This window comes from Ornithodoros turicata, chromosome 3, assembly GCF_037126465.1.
Source record: "Ornithodoros turicata isolate Travis chromosome 3, ASM3712646v1, whole genome shotgun sequence".
Lineage (NCBI taxonomy): Eukaryota > Metazoa > Arthropoda > Arachnida > Ixodida > Argasidae > Ornithodoros > Ornithodoros turicata.
In genome coordinates, this window is record NC_088203.1 from 41,187,383 (window position 1) to 41,210,619 (window position 23,237).

Genomic DNA, 23,237 nt, shown 5'->3' on the forward strand with positions numbered 1-23,237 from the left:
CTGGAAGGCTTTAGAGTGTGTATATTTATAGAATCTGGACTTACCTTTAATGTGCGTGAGGTAGAAATATTTTTAAAATTGGAAAGGAAAGATCGGCAGGTGGTTGGGAGATTTGACACGTCCTGGAACGTGCAAGTTGAACATAAGAGAACTCATGTTCTGAGGCCGGAACAACATAGAAAGGACAAAGACACACAAGCCTCAAATTGCCTAAGAAATTAACATTGAAAGATAGAAGTCATTGAAAAGGTTAGCCAGCTGTAAGACAGATATTCTGGATTTCCGGTCCAGGAATTTGTAGAGCCCTGGGCCGGAAATCCAGAAGATGTGAGTACCACAGGTGGCTAACCTTTTATGTGATATCCATCTTTCATCGTGCAAGTTGAGTGGTGAAATAATTGAGTGAATGACATGAAACGTGTTGTCGAGTGCTGTAGAATATCTACTTGAAGGATATGCACGTACCTTGGCCAGAGTGGGGTAGAAGTATTTTTAACATCGGAGATAAATTTCGCAAACTGCTTAAGACAGGAGCAGTATTTCCAAAATGTGGTCACTATGTGAATAAAAAATGCGGTTAATGAGATGAAATTGATTTCTGGATTGCTTCAGGGTTTCTACAGATAAAACCTGGATTTATCTTGAGCCTGAGTGAGGCAGAAATATTTTTAACATTTAAAAACAGATGAGCAAGTGCTCCGAAAATGAGCGGTGCAGCGAAATTTGTGGGGCAAGTGATGAAAGGATTGGGGACATAAGGTGAAATTGATCTCTGGAATGAGTCAGAAAATATGAACTTACCTTGAATGTGTGTGAGGTAGAAATATTTTTTCAGTTTGGAAAGGGGGGGAAACGTCAGCAGGTGGTTCGAAGGTCGTGCCCTGGAATGTGGAAGATGAGTGTTAAAGCAAAGAATATATTACATGAAATTTGTTTCTGGAATGCTTCAGAATGTGTATTTAGAGTGCACAAACTTATCTTGACTGTGGGATGAATAAAGCCATTTTGAACATTGCAAAGGAAGATTGGCAAGTGGTTCGGAAATGAGCAGCGCAGCGTCTATATCAGGGGCGTGGAATGGGGTCCCATTCTATTCTAATCCGAAGAATGGACATCTGTGATAATTCCATTCCGTTTAATTCCTTGAAATGGAAAGGTGTTGTGAATTCCCACTCCTGTAATGGCTTGACAACCCCATTCCATTCTTTAATTCCATCAAAAAAAGAGAAGGCACCACGGCTCGAAACCGCTATTTTTTTGGGTGCAGTTCAAGTTCAAGGTAATCGGTTTGGTTCTGGTTCAGTGGAACCAAGATAACGCTTTTAAACCAATATTAATCGGTTCGAACCGGTTTACGTGTGCTGTGCTAATCAGTGTACCACGTGTGAAAATTAATATCAGGTTCCGGCGATGGCTTGCTCCTTCTTTCTTCCTCTTACTCCCTCGCCTCTACGCTTCATATACAAAGAACGATGCAGTTAACAGCAGATAATCTGTTACTGCACCAAAACGTGCTGGGAAATGGCATACAGCTAGCATACCATTGAACTCCATTGCAAAAGGCTATCGCCAATTCATAAAGGAAAAAAGAAGCACGTGTGGCCACGTGGTACATAGGCGTATCCCACAGCTCCATGCGCAGGCATACACGTTGCACGCCGTTGAAAAGAGGGCGCTTCTCCTGTTTTCCCTTTCTCCATGCTTTTTTACCGTATGGCGAACCGGTTACTGCATCATGTTTTTTCGGTTCAGTTCCGGTTCGTTCAAGGGAAGAGAAAACAAGTTTACAATTCGGTACTGGTTAAAAAAAGTTTTTTTTTGCGGTTTTCGGTTACTGTTTAGTTACAGTGTCGACCCCTGGAAGGGACGGGTAACCGTAGTTAGCTAGCCCAAAAGTGCCAGATGAGATTTACATCACCCAGCACAAAAAAAAAGAAAAAAATACAAAGACCATTTGATCTTGACGGTGTGCAGGTGCAGTGCGTGCTTGCAAAGGGCGCAAGGGCAGGAACCAGTGGGGTTGTTATAATTTCATTAAATTTCTTATGGTAAATTAAAAGAATAAATACATAACACAAAATTATACAAGATGGAGGACCCAGAGGGAAGGTTGGGTTAAAAGCAAAACTACCACAATACCTGCAGAGAAATGACTAATTTCATTCCCATACCATTCCTAGGACAGCCTCGGCCATTCCATTGCAATTTTGTTCGGGACTCTGATAAATCTGGAATGATTCCGGAATGATTCCAAATCTGCAGTGACAACTCCGAAACCTTGTCTATATACATTCAGTCTGAGTGGGGAAGAAATATTTTTAAAAGAGGCAATAATTTCTCCTGACGGCTGGGATGGAATGTAGGACAAACCATGCGATTTCTGGAAATAAAGAATTGAACAAATGACATGAAATTCATTTCTAGAGCAGGGCATCATTTCTATTTACAGACAACACAAATATATTTAGCCTGGGTGGGAGAGTAAAATTTCTAAGATTCGCAAGAATCATCGGTAAGTGGATAGGAGATGCGTCGTGCCGTTAAGTGTGAGAGTTGAGTGGTGAAAAAAATTGGGGAAAGGAGGTGAAACTGATTTCTGGAACATACCATAATGCCTACTTCTTTAGTAGAGTTATACTAAGGCTGGATTAAAAAACACTCTCGTGAGCTTTACATTGAAATGCGAAGAAATGCTTCGGCCAGTAGGTGTGTCGCGTGAGGTACACTGAGAAAAATGTCTCTGTTGTTTTAACAGGAAAGTGCTGGAAAAAATAGTCCAATAGTCCTGTTAATATTTACATAGGCCTGTTTCAATAATTTTACAGGGACTGTTGATGTAACCGGTATTGTCTGTTGTAGCAACAGGCTTTCCTGTTGTTGTATTAGAACAGGTTGATGTAAATTTTACAAGGCCCCAGTTACATATTACATGCTAGTTCTGTAGCTATATCAAAATTACAGCACTCTGTCCACTGCCTTGGAAGGATTTCTCTCTACAGGTAAGAAACTACAAGAAACGTGGTGAAGTCCATGACAAAACCGTCAGTCCTAGAACTACTCGTCTTTATTGAGGATCTTCCTGTAGTTTCATACACTTGCAGTCATACATTAACTATTCTCATGTGCAGAGGAGCTACTTTGAGGGTCTATTCAAGCATCCAAGCATTTGTTTCATGCTGCTTGATGCCCCCAACAAGACAACCTTCTCTGTGCTTGAACAATGCTTCTTGTGCCTTCATGTAGCTCCCACCGATTGATAGATCTCAAGGAAGCATCTGAAATGTATACCCCATCCAAAGTACAATATTAGCAAGAGCAAGTGGCACAAATGACAGCGCAGCCGTACAACTGTAATTTTGGGACTAGCTAGATACATAAGATGGACATTGTTCTGTCAGCATATGTTTGAGCGCTGTATAGTCCAGGAAACTCAAACCATATGTGCAATTTGTCATTTGGAACAATTCTGTATTCTGTCCGTTAAAATTAGCAGTAAAAAGAAAATATCTGCGGAAGTTACACATTGGAGGAAACTATTCGTATGAATGTTCCTCAGCACGTTCATGATCTCTCCTATGCTTTTCCAAGAAGTTTTTGCATGGGAGACTTACCAATTGATAATATAGCTGGCGTGGGTGGAAGAGCGACACCCTGCAGTGGTTCTCCTGCCTGAAACGCAAAGTGCATACAATGTGCTCCATAATGCAGCAAAGCACTCCTGGCTTCAACAATACGATCTCAGCACATAACTTACCAATTTATAATATATGACTAGCGTGGATGGAACAGAGAAATCCTGGATTTGTTGTCCTTCCTGGAGAGCAACATGCACTGCTATAATGTGCTTTATAATGCTGCAAGCACACATGGCTTCATTCATGCAATCTCAGCACAAAGCTTACCTACAGGAGAAAATCAGCTCTTGTATGCTCCGTTATTCTGTCGGTACCTGCAGTTCTTCAAGAAGGAATGATTCAGTCTCCTCCATGCTGGAAATCGTTGGAGCCGGCAGTTGTTGCTTTTTATGAGCATCATTTCTTAGGCACTGAGAAGAGAAAACGGAATGTGAAGAAAACGCTTCGCATTGCATTCAGAGGCAAAACATGAAAACTTATACTTGCTGACATTAAGATGTTTCCTTTGATGTCTAAAGTAACTCGTGCGTAAAGACATCGGTGTCTTGTTTTGTTCGTCATCTGTGAAAAAAGGAACAAAACAAGAACGTGTAACTTACAACTACCGACATGAAGAATTATGGTACCCTCAATAAAAGGCGTGAATATCATATTCCGCACACAACAACAACAAAAATAACAAGAATCACGAGCACAACACAATACCAACTGCATGAACGCAACATTGCTATTGCAGGCATGCCTGACGTACCAACTGAATGGTTGTAGTAACCGACATTACGAGCACGACAGCGTCCGCTTTTCCCCTGCGGGGTGACAAGTAGAAAACACGATTTCCCTATTCTAAGCAATGTATGCGAAGCAGCCCAAACTATCACTCCATTACCGGAGTATTAGCTGCAACAGACTTCCAGCACTACAAGAACACAAATTGCAGTGCACATACCAACGCTTCAACAGGACCGCAGGGCAGGCGAAGAGAAAGGCGAATGACGGTTGCCACGGCGTGCGTCGACACTTTGAAACGTTCTTGCGCTGTTCCTGCTTCAAAGCCATAACGGTGTGGGCGAACTGTCGAGTTGGGCGACTCCTGCTTCCAACTTCTGTATCTAGGTTCTTCTGCGGGGCTACCTGACTGCTGCAAAACATACTCCGACTCTCCGCAGCGGAGACCGCCTCAGCGACCATTTTTGTTTCGTTTGACCGAGCAGCCCTGTTAAAACAGATCTACAAATGGTTCTGTAAAATTTTACATCAACGGTTCATGTAAATATGTCTGTTTTTCGACGAAATTTCTTAGAGTGTAGCTCATTAGTCTAATTAAATGAGTTCAATTTCTGAAGTGGTCTTGGTAACGTATTTAGGGACAATATAGCTATACTTACTCTGCGAATGTAGCCGTGGATTCTGTACTCCTTCCGAAAACGTGAAGTAAGGGGGGAATCCTGTAATAAAACAGCGGATATATGAAGAGAAGTAGATGTATTTAGACGAGGAATGCACTGATCAATTGATATTTGGCGTCAGTGTGTTCCATGATGTGAGGACTAGACTAGGAAAGATGACAAAAGCATAATAATCCGTCGCTGGGGACGACATGCAGCAAAATCGTGGTAACTATTGTTTAATCGTGTATAAAGAAAGAAAAACGGTTGCAGCAGGTAGAGGAACGACTAATCTATCGATATTAAGCAGTTATTTTCAATAAAAACACTAAATTATTTCAAATGAAGATAGAAAACTTACGGCATCTATTCAAAAAAAAAAAAAAACGACCCGCCTTGCCTCACGCTGAGAAATGACGTCACTTCCTGTAATCTCGTTCCCAGTTGCTTTTCTTATGTTGAACTTGTGTAATTTCCCTGTATGGGGCTCATATCTATTTTTGTTACTTTATAGGGTCCCTGTAGTTCGCCCAGAGCGTAGAAGTCTACACGAAACCGCGCTGGTCTGTAGCGACAACACCTGGTATCCGTTGTGCTGCATAGGTAGGCAGGAAAAATCGCGATAGTGTTGGCTGACCTTTGTTTTTCCTCTGTGTTGTTTACCTGATAGCACGGAACAATATATGACTTCACATTATGAATATCCCCCGAGGGAGGGACAGGAAGTCATGCCTATGCATGCATGTGTGCAGCCTGATGGCTCCGCAGTGATGTAAACTCTTCAGCACCTTTATCTGGACTGTATGTCACAAGCGGAATAGTTTTTATTTGAATGAGAATTATTTAGGAAATTCCTCATGCATGTTCATTAATAGATTGATAGTACGTACTGATGCTGAAAGCATTATCAGCATGCTACATCTAGTTCTCAGCACACAAGAATGTCATCAACAGTACCTTTTGTCTGCTCAGAACGTGTAGGGTGTCCGGGTCGGCAGTGTAATGCAGACACTATTCTGCACAGTTCAACACATTCCTACTGTTTCACAGCACAAGTCATACACCTACTGCAGCACATTTTCTTTCCATAGGTTTACGAGAGTGGGCTTGTTATTGGTGGCACAAAAGTGAGCTTGAATGCAAGACACGAGGATATCTGCATGGTTCACATGTCTCTACGTTAGTACAACACAAAGGTGAGTGCTAAATATCAGCCTTTCTAAACACATCACACAATAACAGCAGCACGCCGTATCCATAATTTCAAACCAAAGTGGGCACCAAAGGGCATACACATTATTCGTGTCACATTTGGTAGCTTACTCAGTGAATCCGTGCTTCCCTGTAAAGAAAGCATACATGGGGGAAATGTAGCATTTTTAGATACTGTGTACACATAGTAATACTGGTGAAACACATTCAAATGCATGGCGTCTTCGATCAGAATGCATTGAGCTGTGCGTTCCACTAAGTAGGCATGGAGATGCTCATCAAACACTTGTGTTGTCAGCATTGTTGCATGAACAGATGATGCATGTTTGAGAGAATAATAGCAGAAATTTCTGCAAAAGTTGGAAGATCATCGTCATACGCTGTTACAACAATGGTATATCCTACTCGAAATGTTCTTTCATGTATTGTCACACACTGTGGACTGCAGACTTCTGTATCCTGTAAGTTCATGCATGTTAGTCTGTCACGTACAAGCTCTGGCAGCGTGTCAAATGCAACATTCTTGCAACCCTGTGTGGTGAAGGTGTTTACTGGTTGTGAAAGGTGGTAGGTTTGCTGCATTTGGTGGCACAAACTGAGAGAGCGACACACGCTGATGAAATTTTGTGTTTTCCTGATCATTCTTTTGAAGTATTGATGCTTAGCTTCAAACCGAAGGCTAGAAAGCTTAGAGAGTGGGCCATAAAGCAGGATGAGTCTGGGGTAGTGGATCAAATAATGCATTTTAGGAATTACATTTACATCAGGGAATACGTCTCGGAAGTACTGGTACGAATCACATATTTGCACCTGTAAAGGGGAAGAGTCGATGGGGAAAGCTGGGGCGCTAATATGGTGTCAACGGCAACTCTGAGTGATAAGTACACTTTGTAAGCATCATTGCCGTCTTCAACTTTGTGCCCGATGAGTAATGGCAGAAGTCTGAAGAAACACCACTTCTCCATGGCAGATCCCTTAATGGAGCTTGCACCAAAAATGCACTGCCGAGACAGTGGAAACAGTCGAGCGTTCTTATCAGCACCATGAAGAGCACATTGCTCCAGCCTTGCGTTTAAAAAGTGGAATGTGAATCTGCCACCTGTTATCAAGTGTTTCAGAACATATTTGAGAACGAAAGGAATCACGCCCTCAAATAAGTCATGCATGATATCAGGCGGGAGACTCACAGTTGCATCAAATGAACTTAAATCCCTCAGGCAACTCTGACCGGATGTCCCATACGTACCACACAGGCTGTGGTCAGACTCGACTAAACGAACATGCCGGGAATGGGCTGCGAGGGATCGGAGTACAAAGTCCTTCTCCTCCCACTTGTCGTTTATGTCTTCCTTTTATGCCATACAGAACCTGCAGATTCGGCCACTGGAGAAGCACTCCCGAAAGCCACCAATCTGGTGGGATGACAAGTTATCGCCACACACGTAGAGCAGTGCTCGTTTCAGAGTGTCATCATTGACAGTAATGCCGTCAGTTTCAAGCTTCTTGAGGTCAGCTGTCAGGGGCTGCATCACGCATCGCAATCCATGCGATGAGACAAGCTTGCATCTGGCAAGTAATACTAGATGCTTACTCTCCACCTTTGACCGCAGTTCTGGGGAAAGATTCAGTAATGTAAAATGACCAGCCAATAATTTCTGTCTTCCTCTCTTGCTCCCAATGGGGTTGCATACCTCGAATTCGTCAAAATAAAGTTGGATAGCGATTTTCCTCTTCAGGTCTCCTTCAAAAAAATTACAATCTTTGAAATGCTGACCATCATGCACATCTTGAAGCAGATCAGGTGCATCAGGTGTAACTTTACTGGTGCTGTGCCGACGAGAACACAAAAGCATCTTGATCACATCACATATTGGAACATATTCGTATGTCTGCCTTGTGGAGGTTGAGGATCCGAGGTTGACGGTCGCAGGAGCTACGTAAGGAAACTGGCTCTTCGAAAAGTTTTCACGCTCATGCTTTGAACGAAGGCATTGTAGGTCTGTAACGTTCATTGAACTCAGACTATCTTTAAACGAATCCAGATATTCGATTAGGTCATTCCCTATCTCATTGAGTGTCGATTCTGGCAACTGTCTTCCTTCTTTCCATTTGAGAAGCAGCAAAGAGAGTTGTACCACCGCATTAGTGCCGTCAACAGAACCACTGGTTGATGTGGTCTCCAAGGTCACATCCGTGGAAGTTTCTCTCGCGTCGTCCTCATGGTGTGTGACTTCCTCAGACTCCATCTGCGCGGCAACATCACCTTGCTCGGTGTGCTGGGTAGGGTCACGTGCGCCTCTTCAAAACAAGTCAGAATGCTTTCTGTTGACGTGCTTTTTGAATGAGGAGTACAGCCTATACGTCTGCCCGCAACCACCAAGACCGCAGAGCCAGCCACCTTCATGAGCGTGAATTCGCCCGAAATGACGGAAAAGCTGTCGGAGCGAGAAAGTTCTCTCCTGGCACTTCGTGCAGACGTAGGTTGTAACATCGCGATGTTGAAAATGTTCATATCGTCGTTAGAACCTGTAGAGACAACCCCCTTACGCCACCTTCTAAGAGATACATACACAGATAACTTACACTTCTCACGTCCATCTTTACAATTCTTTCGGGTACTGAGCATCAAAGGGATCGAGACCACGGGACATTCGGCGCCATGCCTCTGAGAACTGTTAGCGATGATGATGGTCTTCGCGGACCATTATTTAATTTAATTCAATCAAACTATGTTTGCTTTTCAGCGTATTCCGTTTCTCTGTCCGTTTGTTTCGCTTTCTGTTTTTCTGTTCCTTTGCATGCGATTTAACTAACTGTTCCACTAATTCCTGTTTACATACGCGTCTTCCTTCATAACCAATCCTTTGGGGCTGGCAACTATTGTCGATACCCCCTCGCCCGTGTCTCGGCGTGCGCTCTCGTTCTCATTCCTTTGTTCACGGATTACAGGATTGGCACAGTTACCGTGACTGCACCTTTCAGCTTCGAAATAACGGCTTGCCTGCGATGAGTTGCTTTATGACTTTATAATCATTATTGTCAGTTCTTCTGTTCTGTCGGCAGGCAATCGGCGACCGCTTCTATTTGCTAATATTCGAGAGTGGCGAGAAAAAAAAAAGTGCGTCTCAAGGAAGGTACATACGATGAGCTTATGGGAGCCATTAACGTCGCAACAGTGATACCTCCCGCCGAACGCCTGGTGCGTAGCTGTCTTCTGTTTCTTTTTGTTTTACATGGGTTCTCGTTCGTGAATAAAACGTAGCTTTGCATTTATCCAGATTCAGGTTTATGACCCCGACGTCGACGACTTCACGGCATCGAAAAGGGTGACGAAGTAAGCAACAAATCGAAGATAAAGGTGGGACGCAGGCTTGTCGCTCACACCAATGTAAGCTATATTGCACCAGTCCGGCTGCCAGGGTTTTTGTAGACATTTTATTTAAGTTGTGATGTATATTAACAGGTGCTGAAGGACGTGACCAATATTACTGTCCCAATGGGCCGTTGCTCTCCGCTTGCATGCCATGTGGCGTCGGATGATGACGAAACGTATGTAACATTTCCGAGTTACCAATGCGGGTCTCATTTGAGGTGTCGCATTCAGAGTGTTCTTGAGCGCATTTAGCTTACTACGCCATGCTGTATTTTACAAAACATAAGGGCGATTCGGAAAGGTAGACTGGACGCCATTTCTTTTTATTCTATATAGGAACGCTTTACCAGAACCATCGATTTCGAAAGAGGATGTGCCTGTTGTGGACAAGTGTGACCACTTGAAGTTTAAACTCCCGACCTTTGCCCCTTGGGAAGCAGTGCTCAATCGGAAGGTACCAATTGGCGGCGACGTTCGTCGTGCCATCGTGGATATCCTCTTTCAAGAATGCATGAAATTGGCGTTGTAGGTGGAACTTTCGTTTCATTTTGTTGGTCACTGTTGTTCCTGTCAATCCAAATGAAGAAATGCTGTTTCAGGTACCCTTCACACCGTCTGTATATAAGTTTCCGCACCTGAGAGATAACTTCAGCATGAATGGGAAGATGGGCGGACATGTGAGGAAATCTGTTCTTGAATATATTAAGGGCAGGGCACTTTTTCCCTTCGTGTCTTTCCCAAGCAGCCATCTTTTCCGAAGTGATCAAGTTCAAGAGCTTCGTGAATTAGATTTATAGTTTGTGGTCAACATCGATAACCTCTTCACATTTACAGTACTCTTGGGTGGAGGCACTGAAGTGCAAATTTAAAAAACATGAGGAAGAAATTGGATGACAACCCTGCAGAGCTGGCGATGCGTGACAAACATGGCAAAAAGCGAGTGAAACCACCCGAGGAAGCATGCCCCAATGCAACGAAACGGATCTCCCGTCTTCATGTGAGTCATACTCTTTGCATTGTTGAGTACGTCATGAATCACATTCTTTGGGACAGTTTTTTCGTGCACGCAAGGAAGCATTGATCGACAGTTTCTGAATAGTTTCGTCATTTTGTTACGTGTAGGGTCATGAGCATTTGGTCGTCCTTGGAGAGACAGAGCAGTCATTGGAGAACCATAGGCAGTGGCTCATTTGCCATTCAGAGGAAGAGGAAAGCCAAGTCACAAAGGAGAGGTTTCTTCTTACAGCAAAGGAGCGGCATGAAAAAATCATGACTGTGACCCTGGCAGCTGCGTTGTCAGAATTCCCATTCCTTGCGACAGAATCAGCTGTATGCTATAGATTTTGACCATGTGTGTCAGTGCTCATTTGCTATAGGTTAGATGCGTGTTCCGGAACCATTGGGATCTATGGCAGGGTCTCAACAGATTGGGGGGGGGGCAGTGGAGATAAGTGAAAATTGCTTAGTCTAGATGCCCAGTTGAATGCTATGTTATACCCGTGAAATGGAGACTGCGGGGGTCAGTACACCTGGAGCCCTGCTACTTGAGCACACTTATCTGATTTGGATGAGCTGTGTCTTGGGTTGCTTTCAGTCAGGCAGATGATCTGTAGTGGCCGTGGCTCACATTTTCAAATAGGGTATTGACCTTTGCTGCTGCAATTACGCCAATTTGAAACTGTGGCTGCACTTTTGGTTATATAAGGGCTTCATTGTTGCTCTCTTGTCTCCAGGGATGACATACTTTGTTAATACTTGCATTCGTTCGCAGCTGCTTCTGGAATTCAGCCTTCCGTGGAACCTTGCAACAGTATTCGAGAACGGGTTCCTGAGCCTGACAAACAATCTTGCAGCATGGTGAGGCAAGTGAGGTCGTTACACTGTCTGCAAGCTCTACTTGTATGCAGTTCATGTATTCAGACGTAGTCTTAATCTCGCTATTACACTGAATGAGATAACATGCACAACTTTTTCCTCATGTTTCCTATTTTTTTTGCAAATGAGATGTGTGTTCTTTAATTTGCTACAAGGTAATGCAGTACCGGGGGCACTTGAGGTCATTGCCCAGAGGCGCAAGGAAAAGCTGAGCAACATCGTTTCCAGGGTAGGCACACCCACTGCCAACTACTTGATTTTTAAATCTACCATACCTGCTTGTTGTTGATAGCACAGGAACTAATAAGCAAACCTTGTATGAAGGTGTGCCACTACTTTTCCCCACAAGCTTACTGCTAACATCTTCTGGCAGTGTTTGCTCCGCCTGCCCTCTTGCAATGATAATGATTCAAAACTAATGTCTGTCTATTTGTTCTTTCTGGTTCGTGCAGGACGTTCCAACACTGACGCCTTGCGTCGTTATGGAAAACGAGGTGGTGAAGGTCTTCGTGGACAAACAAGAGCTATTTGTAGCGTCCTCACTTCTCAGCGGTGTGTGCTGCCTATTTGCAGCATTTTGGTGTTCCATATAGAGTACCCATTGGGATCCCACAAGATGCTCACATTCCTCGAGCACGCCTTCGCAGGGCTGAGTGAAACAAAGCAATGGAGTTCCTGAAATTCTACATCCTGCACGGTGGACGAGACGATCAATCCAATGAGAAATAACTTCAGTTCCTGGCCCTAATAATAAAATAATAAAATACTGGCTTTTGTACCTTATGCCTCTTTATTTTCGTCCCTTTTATGCATGGTTCATGGTTCATTCCGGTGGTTCCTCCCGGCGCAGTAAAAAACCATGTGTGAGGTGTGTGTGTGCCCAATTGCGTAAGCGACTAAAAACTACTGAATGGAGACTATTTTTAAAACTCGGTATGCTTCCTAAAATTGTGTTTTTTGACATCCAAAGCTTGTTGTTTTCTCGTGTAGCCCACTCTCGTTGCCATTTCACATTAATTTTCCTCCTCAGGACTGACCTAAGGTCTTGAGAGGGACTCTCCAATAGGCTCACTTCAGAAGAGAGGGCAGCTGCAGCTGCTGCATCTGCGAGTTCATTGCCGGGTATCCCAACGTGGCTGGGAACCCAGCAAAAACCTAAACAGAGACCTTTTTTTATTACCTTGGTTGCAAGATATCGGGCCCTTAATACAAGGTGATTTTTCTGTTTCTGTATTGTACAGATGGCTTTAAGAGAACTGAGTGAATCGCTGTAGATGATCGAAGACTTGATCTGACGGTCTAGGATGAAGCTAAGCGCCATGATTATTGCATATAGCTCTGCAGTAAAAACTGATGCAGAGTTTGGAAGCCGCTGAGACTTCGTGCAAGATTCAGTAACCATTGCACAAGAAACGGATGTGTGTGTCTTTGACCCATCGGTATAAAAAGCAGTGTGATCTCCAAAGCTTTCGGCTACATAACTGAATTCTTGTTGGAGCACACATGGTGGAGTGCCATGTTTGTTATATTTAGCTAAACCGTAATTGCATTCTGGAAGTACGTCCCACGGCGGAGCTCCCACACACGCTTGCAAAATTGGTGTGTGATGCTCAATGAACTCATACGTTTCGATTCCCTGTAGCACACGCATACTAAAAGGAGGTATAACTGTGGGTTTGCTGAGAAAGAATTGCTTAAACCGTGTCTCCCTCACAGACTGGAGTGGAGGATGTTCTGGATAGCCTTTCACTCTAAGCGCATATGATGCTGAGAGGTAGAACCTACCTCTCCAATGACCACTCCTTGGATTCGACATATAGACTCTCAACTGGTGATGTACGAAAGGCACCAGTTATTAAACGCAACCCCTGGTGGTGAACTGGGTTCAAAATCTTGAGAGCAGATTCGCGGGCAGATCCATATACAATGCACCCATAGTCCAATCTTGACCTCACTGTCGAAATGTAAATTTAATGCAACGTGTCACGATCTGCGCCCCAGGATCTGTGTGACAGCACCTTTAAGAGGCTTAGGGACTTGATGCATTTAGTTTTAAGGCTCTTGATGTGCGGTAGAAAAGTAAGTTTGCTATCAAACGTGACCCCAAGAAATTTGTGCTCACTCTTAACAGTGAGGTCCTGTCTATTCAGCTTAAGAGTAGGTGGAGGAAGCATTCCTCTGACCCTAGAGAAGTGAACACAGACAGTTTTCTCGTGCGAGAACTTAAACCCATTTTCGAGGGACCATGTGGTAAGCTTGTTTAGAGCTAGCTGCATCTGACGCTCGCATATTGCTAGATTTGTAGAAGAATATGATATTTGAATGTCATCTACGTATAAGGAGTATGACATGGAACGAGGGATTATATTGGCTACTGAATTGATTTTCACAAGAAAGAGAGTAACACTCAGGACATATCCCTGTGGCACTCCATTCTCTTGAACCAGAACACGAGATAGCGTCGTTCCAAGTCGTACTTGAAATGTCCTGTTTTGTAGAAAGTTCATGACGCACCTGAGTATGCGCCCCCTGATCCCAAAAGAGTACATATCTTGTAGGATACCATACCGCCAAGCGGTATCGTATGCCTTCTCAAGATAAAAAAAAAACAGAGAGGCAGTGTTGTCTTCGGACGAAAGCTTCACGTATCATTGTTTCTACTGGAAGGAGGTGGTCTGTTGTGGACCGCCCGGCACGAAAACCACACTGAAATACAGAGAGACATTTGTTTTCTTCTAGAAAATGGACGAGCCGACCATTGACCATACGCTCAAATGTTCTGCCGATGCAGCTTGTGAGAGCGATAGGTCGATAGCTAGTTGGATTTGAAGGGTCTTTTCCAGGTTTTAACAGTGGAACAACGGTGGCAGTTTTCCATGCGGATGGTAATGTGTTGTCTGCCCAGATTCGGTTGAAGAAACGAAGCAAGCATTCTTTCGATGTTTCGGACAAGTGCTGAAGCATGGAATATGTCACTCGGTCTGGACAAGGTGAGGTAGCCTTTGCTGAAGATAATGACCTCTGCAGCTCTGTCATAGTAAACGACTGATTATATCCATGGTCGTCCCCGCCACTCATTCGAATTGTCTTCTTTTCTGCAGTGTCTTTGATCTTAAGAAAGTTTTTACTATAATGAGATGAGTCAGAAATTCTTTGGACATGCTCCTCAAGCGCATTCGCCTGCTCTTCTCGGCTTTCATATACCTGACCGTTAACTTCTAAAAGAGGGACGGAATGACTGATGTGTTCTCCTCTGATTTTGCGAAGTCTGTCCCATACCACTTTGGATGGGGTATTACAAGACAGAGACGATACAAAGGCGTGCCAAGAGGACCGCTTAGCTTGCTTGCGTGTCCACCTGGCCTTTGCTCTTGCCTTTTTAAAAAGTAGGAGATTTTGTGATGTGGGGTACCTCCGAAATGTGCCCCATGCCCGATTTTGCAGTTTGCGAGTTTCCTCGCATTCACTGTTCCACCAGGGTTTAGGTCGCTTTGGGAGACGACCGGAAGCCTGGGGAATGAATTGTGTTGCTGCATCGAGGATGATGTTACTAATAAGATTGCTAGCGTCCTCGATTGTCACCGTATCAATAGGAATCAGAGAGAGGTCACATTTTTCAGAAAACTGATTCCAGTCAGCTATTTCAAATTTCCACCTGACCTGGGAGGGCGTGTCGTCAAAGTGTCGACTAGAGTAAGGTATTTTAACACCACTGGGAAGTGGTCACTTCCAAGTGGGTTTTGTTTTACAGTACATTCTATCTCCTGAAACAAGGATGGACTGCAAAAAGACAGGTCTAAGGCTGAGAGAGTCTGACTTGAAGAATGTATGTATGTGGGTGCCCCTGTGTTTAAGAGACAGATGGATGTTGATAATAAAAATTTCTCTAACATTTTCCCTCGAGTGTCAGTTCTTGTACTGCCCCAAAGTGGATTATGAGCATTAAAGTCACCTAGAACTATAAAAGGACTTGGAAGTTGGCTGCATAAATCTTCTAATTCTTTTTGTATAATAGTGTCTGATGGCGGCAAGTATACCGAGCAGATGGTGACGATCCTGTCTAAAACACCTGCACAGCTACAGCTTCCAAGTTTGTAACTAGGTGAATTGCTTTTGTTGGGAGGGATCGTCGTGTGATGATCGCTACACCACCAGATGCTCGGGTGGCGTCACTTCGATCTCTTCGAAATATGTTGTGTCTACGCAGTGGATTTTGTGTTTGATTGTTCAAATATGTTTCTTGAAGACAAAAACATGTAGCATTATATGTCTCGAAGAGATCGTTCACATCATCTAAGTTAGAGAGAAACCCACGACAATTCCATTGGAGGATCGTGTTCTGCATAATAGTTGCAGTACTAAAAAGTAGTAGTAAGTGTGTCAGAAACTTTTGCCGATGACTTTGAAGAGCTTTCATTATCTATTTTTTGTTGGAGGTGTGACCCGCGGTCTTGTGGGTTTCTTCCTCGCAGCCGCAAGCTCCTTGTCAGATATGTCAGGGAGTGAGACTAGCTCTATTCTTTTGGTGGACTTGGGAGCTCGTGCTCGCAAAGGAGCGCTCAGAGCTCGTCTCGTCCTCGCAATCCATATGGATGTCACCTCCGTGGACTGTGAGGACAGAAGTGGCGTCGGTGTTAGTGACGCCACTGAAGTTTCGGGGACTGGAGGTGGATGTGCACCTCCTTGGACTTCATTTGTGGTTGTTTCTGTCAGTAGTGATTGCTCGGTCTGTGTGTACTGTGTTACTAGTTTTACTTTCTGTTTGACGGCTGTGGCAAACGATTTTTCGAAAAAGATGGGAGCTACTCTTTTTCTGGCTTCTGGGTAACTGATGTTCTGTGTAACCTTAACGTGCAGGACTTCTTTTTCATATTTCCACTTTGTACAGGACCTCGAGTAGGATGGGTGGTTGGAAGAACAGTTGACACAGCAGTCTGGCCCTTTGCATTCTTTAGTGTCATGGTCAGACTTTCCACATCGTGCACAACAGGCAGAGCCACGGCATCCGTCTGAAGCATGTCCAAACCTGTTGCACCGAAAACAGCGCAACGGGTTCGGTATGTAAGGTCGGACATCTGCTGACAGGTAGCCTACTTTTAGTTTTGTTGGAAGTGTGGGCCTGTCAAAAGTCAGTACTATATTTCGTGTGGTGATGTACTCCCCATTTTTACGGATTTTGATTTTGCGTACATCAATGACATCCTGGTCCTTTAAGTTTTCTAGGATTTCTTCCACAGGCACGTCAATCAGTTCTGATACTGGGATGACGCCCCTGCAAGTGTTCCGTGTTTTGTGCAAGGAAGCTGAAATCTTTTTACCCATCATCTCATGTGTGTTTAGAATGCGTGCACAGTCTATTTCATTGGTGCATTTTACGAGAAGGTCGCCAGACCTAATGCGTTTGATTCCAGTAATGTACTTAGACAGTGATGCCACCGCTTTCTCAATGAAAAAGGGTGACATCTTTCCCAGTGGTGTGCTTTCCTCTTTCTCTGTATCTGAAGAAGAAAGTACAATGTATTTTGAAGTGAACTGTTTTGTTATAGTCCTTAAGGCTTCGGTCCGTGGACGCTTTGCGGCCACGATCTCATTAGAAGAAGAATATTTACCCATGTAGGTTTGATCAATGAGTATTCCAGAAAGGTCACCCGTATTTCATACTCATACATACGGGAAGGTCCCGGAGTTTGACAACCCATCAGCCGGGGCTTGACCAATACCCCGACTGCCACCGTTCAAGGTTTCTACCCTTCACCTTAAATCCCCTCGGCACGGTACGGATAATACCTTAGGACTGGGGGCTGGGGTCCGTGGTGGCGCCACTCACCAAACACCAGCCGAAGCTGGTGCCCCCTGCGGGGCTTCTTGGAGGAGTGAAAATTTCAGTAAAAAAGGAGTTCGCTATGGGACAAGCGGTTTACTCCTTTTGGGGAGTTAATGTACACGTTTTTTTCTAACAGTGCATAGCAACTTGTAACCGAAGTGCGGGGTGGATTCTGAAAGTGGAAGATAGCTTGAGGTCAGGGTTACACTGAGAAAAGTGCACCACACCACAAGATGCACACCCCCAGACCAAACCACATACAGACCAAATACCATTTATTGAATACCGACCAAATAGCTAAACTTACAGTTTTCAGCATGACATGACAAGATCCGCTAGAAAAATCTTGACCATCATCACTGGCTCTGAGGCAGAGATCTGGTGGTGGGCACTTCGGTGATACCTTCATCAAGGCATTGATTTATTTAAGCATGCTCTGGTTGTGGTCCAGCATGACATTCTGAATGAAAGTTCAGGATAGCTTTCATTCACTCACAGTTTCAAACAAATTGACATATCATGCGTCGATCACATTACGCAAACGGATTAAAGCCGAATATATTCACTTCGGAGGTTCCTTTTTTCTTTTCTTTTTATTGAGAATGACTACAAAAACGAACCTTGAGCTGAAGTCCTCCAGCATTCCAGTTTTGTACGCACGCAGGAGATGGAAAGCACAGCTGCAGAACGCAGTCGTCCTCAGAAATGGTTATATTTCGTTTGATGTCAAATACACAATACATACGATTCCACACTTTACTGAACCATATTTTCACCAAAACGGAGTCCATTATCCTAAAAGCAACGCATAAACCAAAATGGATCACTGAAATCGAAACTATGCGATGCTGCGATACTAAGTATCGAGGGAAGCCTTCTAGAACGGTGTCACTCATGTTGAAAAGTATCTATGAGTAACGTTTATCAATGCGAGCAATACCACAAAAAGAAATAGCACTTACCACTCGATGAATCGCTTAAAAATGTTGGAATTCCTCGAAAGTTTTGGGAGCACGGCCGTATACATTCGTTTTTCGCAGCGAGAGCGACGGGGACCCCGACAGTGGAAACACGGCTGGATGATCGAGGAACATCATTGGCCAGATTCGAAACTGTCGGTTACGTGATTGCATCACTCGGCTCCTGACAGTCTGGGAAGAGAAATCCGTTGCTGCACCCCGGTCATGTGACTGATTATCGTTAAGTGATCAGATCAGCATCGGGGAGCGATCCTATATTTTGGTCACATGATCAAGGTCAGTCCAGACCGGAAAATGGTCAGAGCAGCATCGGGGAGCGATCCTATATTATTGTTTACATGACCAAAAGGAGACCAGAGCGGGAAATGATCAGGGCACCGTCGGGGGACTACCTTATCTTCTCTTCTGTTCTACCTCCTCAGTTTCCACACCGCTGGGAACCAGTCGGGCACTATCGCCCGTTCAGGAGCCGAAGCCCCCATTGCGTTCCCATTCTTTTCCCGAGTGTTTGTGCTGCCTGGGTAGAGAGCAAATGATAAAAGCAAATCAGAAGAACTCGTCAAACCATGCAATTAGGGCCCCCTTTGTTTTGCAGCTCTGCACGAGGCAGATTATGTAAAAAATATTTACACCTTCTGATTGAAGTCATGTAATGGAACATTTGTCGCTGCGTGAACAGATCACGAGAAAGAGCCTTTCCTGCTGTTGAGAAGCAAAAAAAAAAAAAAAAAAAGAAATGTACCCCTTCAATTCAACCACGCAACACTTCTCATTTTCAATTTATGTACAGATATGTGCAGTTCATGATATGTAGCGTGACACTGAATTGCGCGAAGTTTGTTCAAAATGAGGAGTATGGTGCTTTGACAACAAGGTTTTCGTGCAGTGCACATACGAGGGTGGCTCGATAAGTTTCCGGCCCGACCAACTTTTAATAGTCATAGAGACGAAACAAATGTATCACTTTTCGACATAGTCACCCTTAACTTCGATGCACTTTTGACACCTTTCAACCAGCATTCTTATACCCTTGAAAAAATAGTCCAAAGTTTTGTCCGCAAAATGCTGGAGAACTGCCTCTTGCACCTCACTATCGTTTCGAAATCTCCGTCCTCTGAGATCCCTCTTCAAGTTTGAGAACAGGAAGTAGTCACTCGGTGCGAATTCTGGACTGCAGGGTGGGTGGTGGATTTCGTCGAAGCCCCGCTCCTTCAGAGCAGCCTTGGCAACAGAAGCCGTGTGGACAGGGGCATTGTCCTGGAGCAGCCGGACACCTCGACTCAACCTGCCGCGCCTCTTTTCCCTGATGGCGTCTCGCAGTCGGTGCAGGAGTGAAGCATAATAAACAGCATTCACTGTGGTGTTCCTCTCTTTGAAGTTGATGAGGAGGATCCCGTGACAATCCCAAAATATTGTTTCCATGATCTTCTTTATGAATTGTGTGACCATGGCTTTTCTTGGGGTTGCTTCTCCTGGTTTGCGCCATTCCATCGACTCCTTTTTCGAAAGGAGATCATAGTAGAGCACCATAGTCTCATCCCCTGTGACAATTGACTTCAATATTTTTTCTTCGTTCTCTTGACAGAGCTCCAAAAACTCTGGCACAGACGACGCGCTGTTGCTTTTGAACTGACGAGAGAAGTCGTGGCACCCATGTCTCACTGACCTTTTTCATGTGAAGGCCCTTGCCGATGATGCGAAAAACGGTTGCTTTGGAAAGCCCCAGCCCTTCTGAGATTCCCTTCCCCTTCAGACGCCTGTCGCTCAGCACTTCCTCCTCGACAAGAGACAAATTTTCTTTGTATCACCACTTCTACTGGACGACCATTGCGTGGATCATCTTCAATGGACTCTCGCCTCAGTCGAAACTGCTTAGCCCAGTCTTTTACCGTTGTGTACGACGGAGAGGCTTCCCTGCACACGTTGTCCAGTCGCACTTTAATTCGTTTAGGCGAAAGTCCCTCTTTTGTCAAGAATTTTATCACAGCGTGGTACACGATTTTTTTTTTTTTCATTTTAACTGAATAGTGCACCCTGGCTGTTTGAAATGTCGCTCTCCAACCGACAAAAGCATGGAGAGGGTTGAGGGTGGTGCTCCGGCCCTCCAACAGATGGCGCCACGCGTCCTTAATCGCATTTTCAAATTCGCGCGCATTTTCTACCTCGGGCCGGAAACTTATGGAACCACCCTCGGATGTATATTATATCATCAATTTCAAAAAACATGCACTTTTGCGGCCTGGAGTCAGTGCTTAGTTCTACAACGTTGTCAGCAGCTTTGACTTCCAGCTAAGTGTCAACTCTGAGCTCTTTCTCGAGAAAAGATAAATGAGGGCGAACAACTTTAAAGGCCCTCAAGCTCAAGGTTACGATCTGCTGACACTCACAACTACTCACATGTGTGGAATCTGTACATAATGCTGCGATCTTAATAATCCGTCCTAGTATAACTCCACTTCTCACATAAGAATTCTTCCGACGAGATTTATCAAGTTTATCTACACAGAACTTGAACAGACCGATTGACATTTTCTTTAACACTGGACCGTGCCCAATTGGAGTCTTCCTTCCGAAAAGTATAACGCTGCCACATGCACGGGCAAGCTTACGGGCTTTATATCCTCTTGTCAAATCTATGAAGAGCGCTTCGAACAAACCTCGAGATGAAGCTTTACATGATAAGACTTGCAAGATTTGTGTTAACAGATATTTTTCGCATATTTGCCGTCCTACATAACGAGTACCCTGAACATACTTCAACAGTTGCCTATTCATGTTTTCAAATGGGAATGCAGAGTAATTCCAAAGTTGCCCCATTGTCTTACGCTATCGACCATGTGAATAAGTAGATGTGCATTATAGGTCTTTTTTCTTTTCCCGTACAAGGACTCGTATTCCCTTAAGAAGCTAAGCATTTTGGCTCTTACAGTTGAGAGGTTATGCAAAGGGACAGTTTCTGCAAGAAGGATGTGCATGATGTAGACAAATTTCATCCAGTTATGAAAATAACGGCGGGGTAGTATTCCTTTCACAACAAATGGAGAAAAAAAAAACAAAAGAAACTTTCTTTACTCGGCTGCCGTCCAGAAGTTCCAGTTACTCATGGACCGTGCAAGACGACTAAATTCCCACACAGACTTCAAACTTTGAAGTCGGAGGTCAATTTCTGGAATCTTGTTTCCGATGTGATAGGCACATTTGGTTTTGTGGGTGAACCACATGCATGCCATTGTTCGAACAAACCCTAAACAAACAGCATGCATCTAGTCCACAACTAAAAATGACGTTACACTAAAAAAATGAGAGAACAAACAGAACAGTCTCTCCTTTAACGCCACCACTTGACACCTTTGCATCAGCTGCCTTTCTCGCATGATCCTTTATGCTCTCATCACTACGAAGCTCTGGAAGGTAGTCATTAACAGGGTAAACGCGCGTGTGGCCATTACCCGTCTCCACAGTTTCCCCCATGCTTAAACCAAGTGCACCCATGAAACTGTGCCATGTTGAGCACCTTGCAACACTGCCAAGTGCGCAAGGCCCTGAAAATACATTTGAGCACCTTTCTTCTGTCACTGATGTCCACGAAAACCCAACAGAGGACAACATATTTACGGTATCTACAAAGGGTTTTAGGAAACAGTTCATATCTGGTTTGCTTGTTCCAAACCACAACCCCGCAAGCAGGATTTCTTTCACTGTTAGATGATGGGGCAACTCATTCACCTGGACCACTAATGGCCAAATACTGTATTTGGAAGATTCAAATACAGGGACATCATTAGTGTTCCACGTGAATGAGGCGTCGTCGTAATCACCTAATGGAGAACCAGCTCCCGTGGCTCAGTGGTTAGCGTGCTAGCCATGTCACGTCGAGACTGGGAGGTACCCGGGTTCGAATCCCGGTGCCGGCTGTGCTGTCTGCGGTTTTTCCTGGGTTTTCCTCAGACGCTTTCAGACATATGTCGGCACAGTTCCCCTAGAGGTCGGCCCAGGACGCACATTTCCCCAGGGCGTCAGTCGTGACGATGCCCACATACGTGAGGCCGACAACGGCAAGTCCTTTCACCACCACCACCATCACCTAATGGAAGACTCCTGTATGCAGGGCTGCCTGTAATGTCCCCGACATCATACCAGGGTGAGGAACATTCCGTTAATTTTGTTTCGTGCTTTTGCAGAAGGTTTCTTAATTGTCGTACAATGTAAAGACTGATGAAGTAATGACCACTCCCTAAGAGAATTTCTCTGTCATATTTGGATTTACAGTTTGTGCATTCTAGTTGTGGATGTGTGTCACCTCCAGGTGACTGACGGTTACATGCACAGCTTGGACAGTAAAACTGAGGTGTCATTATGTCCGCTGAAGAAGAGAAATGCTTATAGAACAGGTACTTCATTGTCGGGAAGTTTGTGACTGGAGGAAGGTGTGCCTCAATGAGCTTTAGAAGGCTTTCGGTCGCTTCCTTGGAATCATGATGTTTCAGCGTGCGTGCCATAATAAGAAGGCTGTCACCAAGTGTGATGCGTGATCCGTCATAAAGCAGCTCATCCTGCAAGATAGAATCAGCAAGCGTTATCACAAAGTTCAGATTAATTTAAGCACTCAAGGAGTGAGAATTACGCCAGGTTCTTCGTAATTACACAAGGTTTCTTTCTCAAGGTAAAAGTTGGTAGCTGCGAGTTTCTGCCACTTACACGTTGGTGTTTTTCGTTTTGTGAAGAAGTCGAAGGAGTCTCGTCTGGGCCATGCATCCCACCTTCATCTCCTTCGTCTTCTGATGATGTCATGGAATCATCTTGCACTTCGTGGTTACCGTCCAATGACGAGTCCGGATCTTGATCTGAGACATCGCGCTGTGAGCCGTCCGTTGATTCGTCGTCGCTGTCATCTGAGGCTGAGTGCGCAGTTATTCGTACAGTCTCGGGAGTTGAGCTTGGTGTAACGGTAAT

General features: G+C 44.4%; 1 protein-coding gene and 1 long non-coding RNA gene across 2 annotated transcripts; one reads left to right on the forward strand and one right to left on the reverse strand.

Annotated features, from left to right (window-relative positions):
• Positions 1–3,630: 3,630 nt before the first annotated feature.
• On the reverse strand, positions 3,631–4,630 carry LOC135386911 (uncharacterized). Its single transcript, XR_010420707.1, has 4 exons — positions 4,582–4,630; positions 3,903–4,196; positions 3,755–3,814; positions 3,631–3,669 (listed from the first exon to the last, which is right to left on the reverse strand). It is a non-coding gene; the product is annotated as an uncharacterized LOC135386911 (long non-coding RNA).
• Positions 4,631–9,184: 4,554 nt separating this feature from the next.
• On the forward strand, positions 9,185–12,258 carry LOC135386913 (uncharacterized). The gene is made up of 10 exons (XM_064616406.1): positions 9,185–9,431; positions 9,511–9,620; positions 9,696–9,781; positions 9,942–10,130; positions 10,205–10,282; positions 10,440–10,602; positions 10,728–10,934; positions 11,377–11,462; positions 11,636–11,709; positions 11,933–12,258. The coding sequence occupies exons 6-9, from the start codon at positions 10,480–10,482 to the stop codon at positions 11,637–11,639; spliced, it is 420 nt and encodes a 139-aa protein (XP_064472476.1). The 5' UTR covers positions 9,185–9,431; positions 9,511–9,620; positions 9,696–9,781; positions 9,942–10,130; positions 10,205–10,282; positions 10,440–10,479; the 3' UTR covers positions 11,640–11,709; positions 11,933–12,258.
• Positions 12,259–23,237: the final 10,979 nt, after the last annotated feature.

Bases quoted from the DNA above. Each gene is read 5' to 3' on its own strand.
- LOC135386913 (XM_064616406.1), top strand. From the start codon at position 10,480: ATGAGGAAGAAATTGGATGACAACCCTGCAGAGCTGGCGATGCGTGAC. The intron at 10,603-10,727 runs GTGAGTCATACT...TGTTACGTGTAG, and splicing joins AACGGATCTCCCGTCTTCAT to GGTCATGAGCATTTGGTCGT. The intron at 10,935-11,376 runs GTATGCTATAGA...ATTCGTTCGCAG, and splicing joins TCCTTGCGACAGAATCAGCT to CTGCTTCTGGAATTCAGCCT.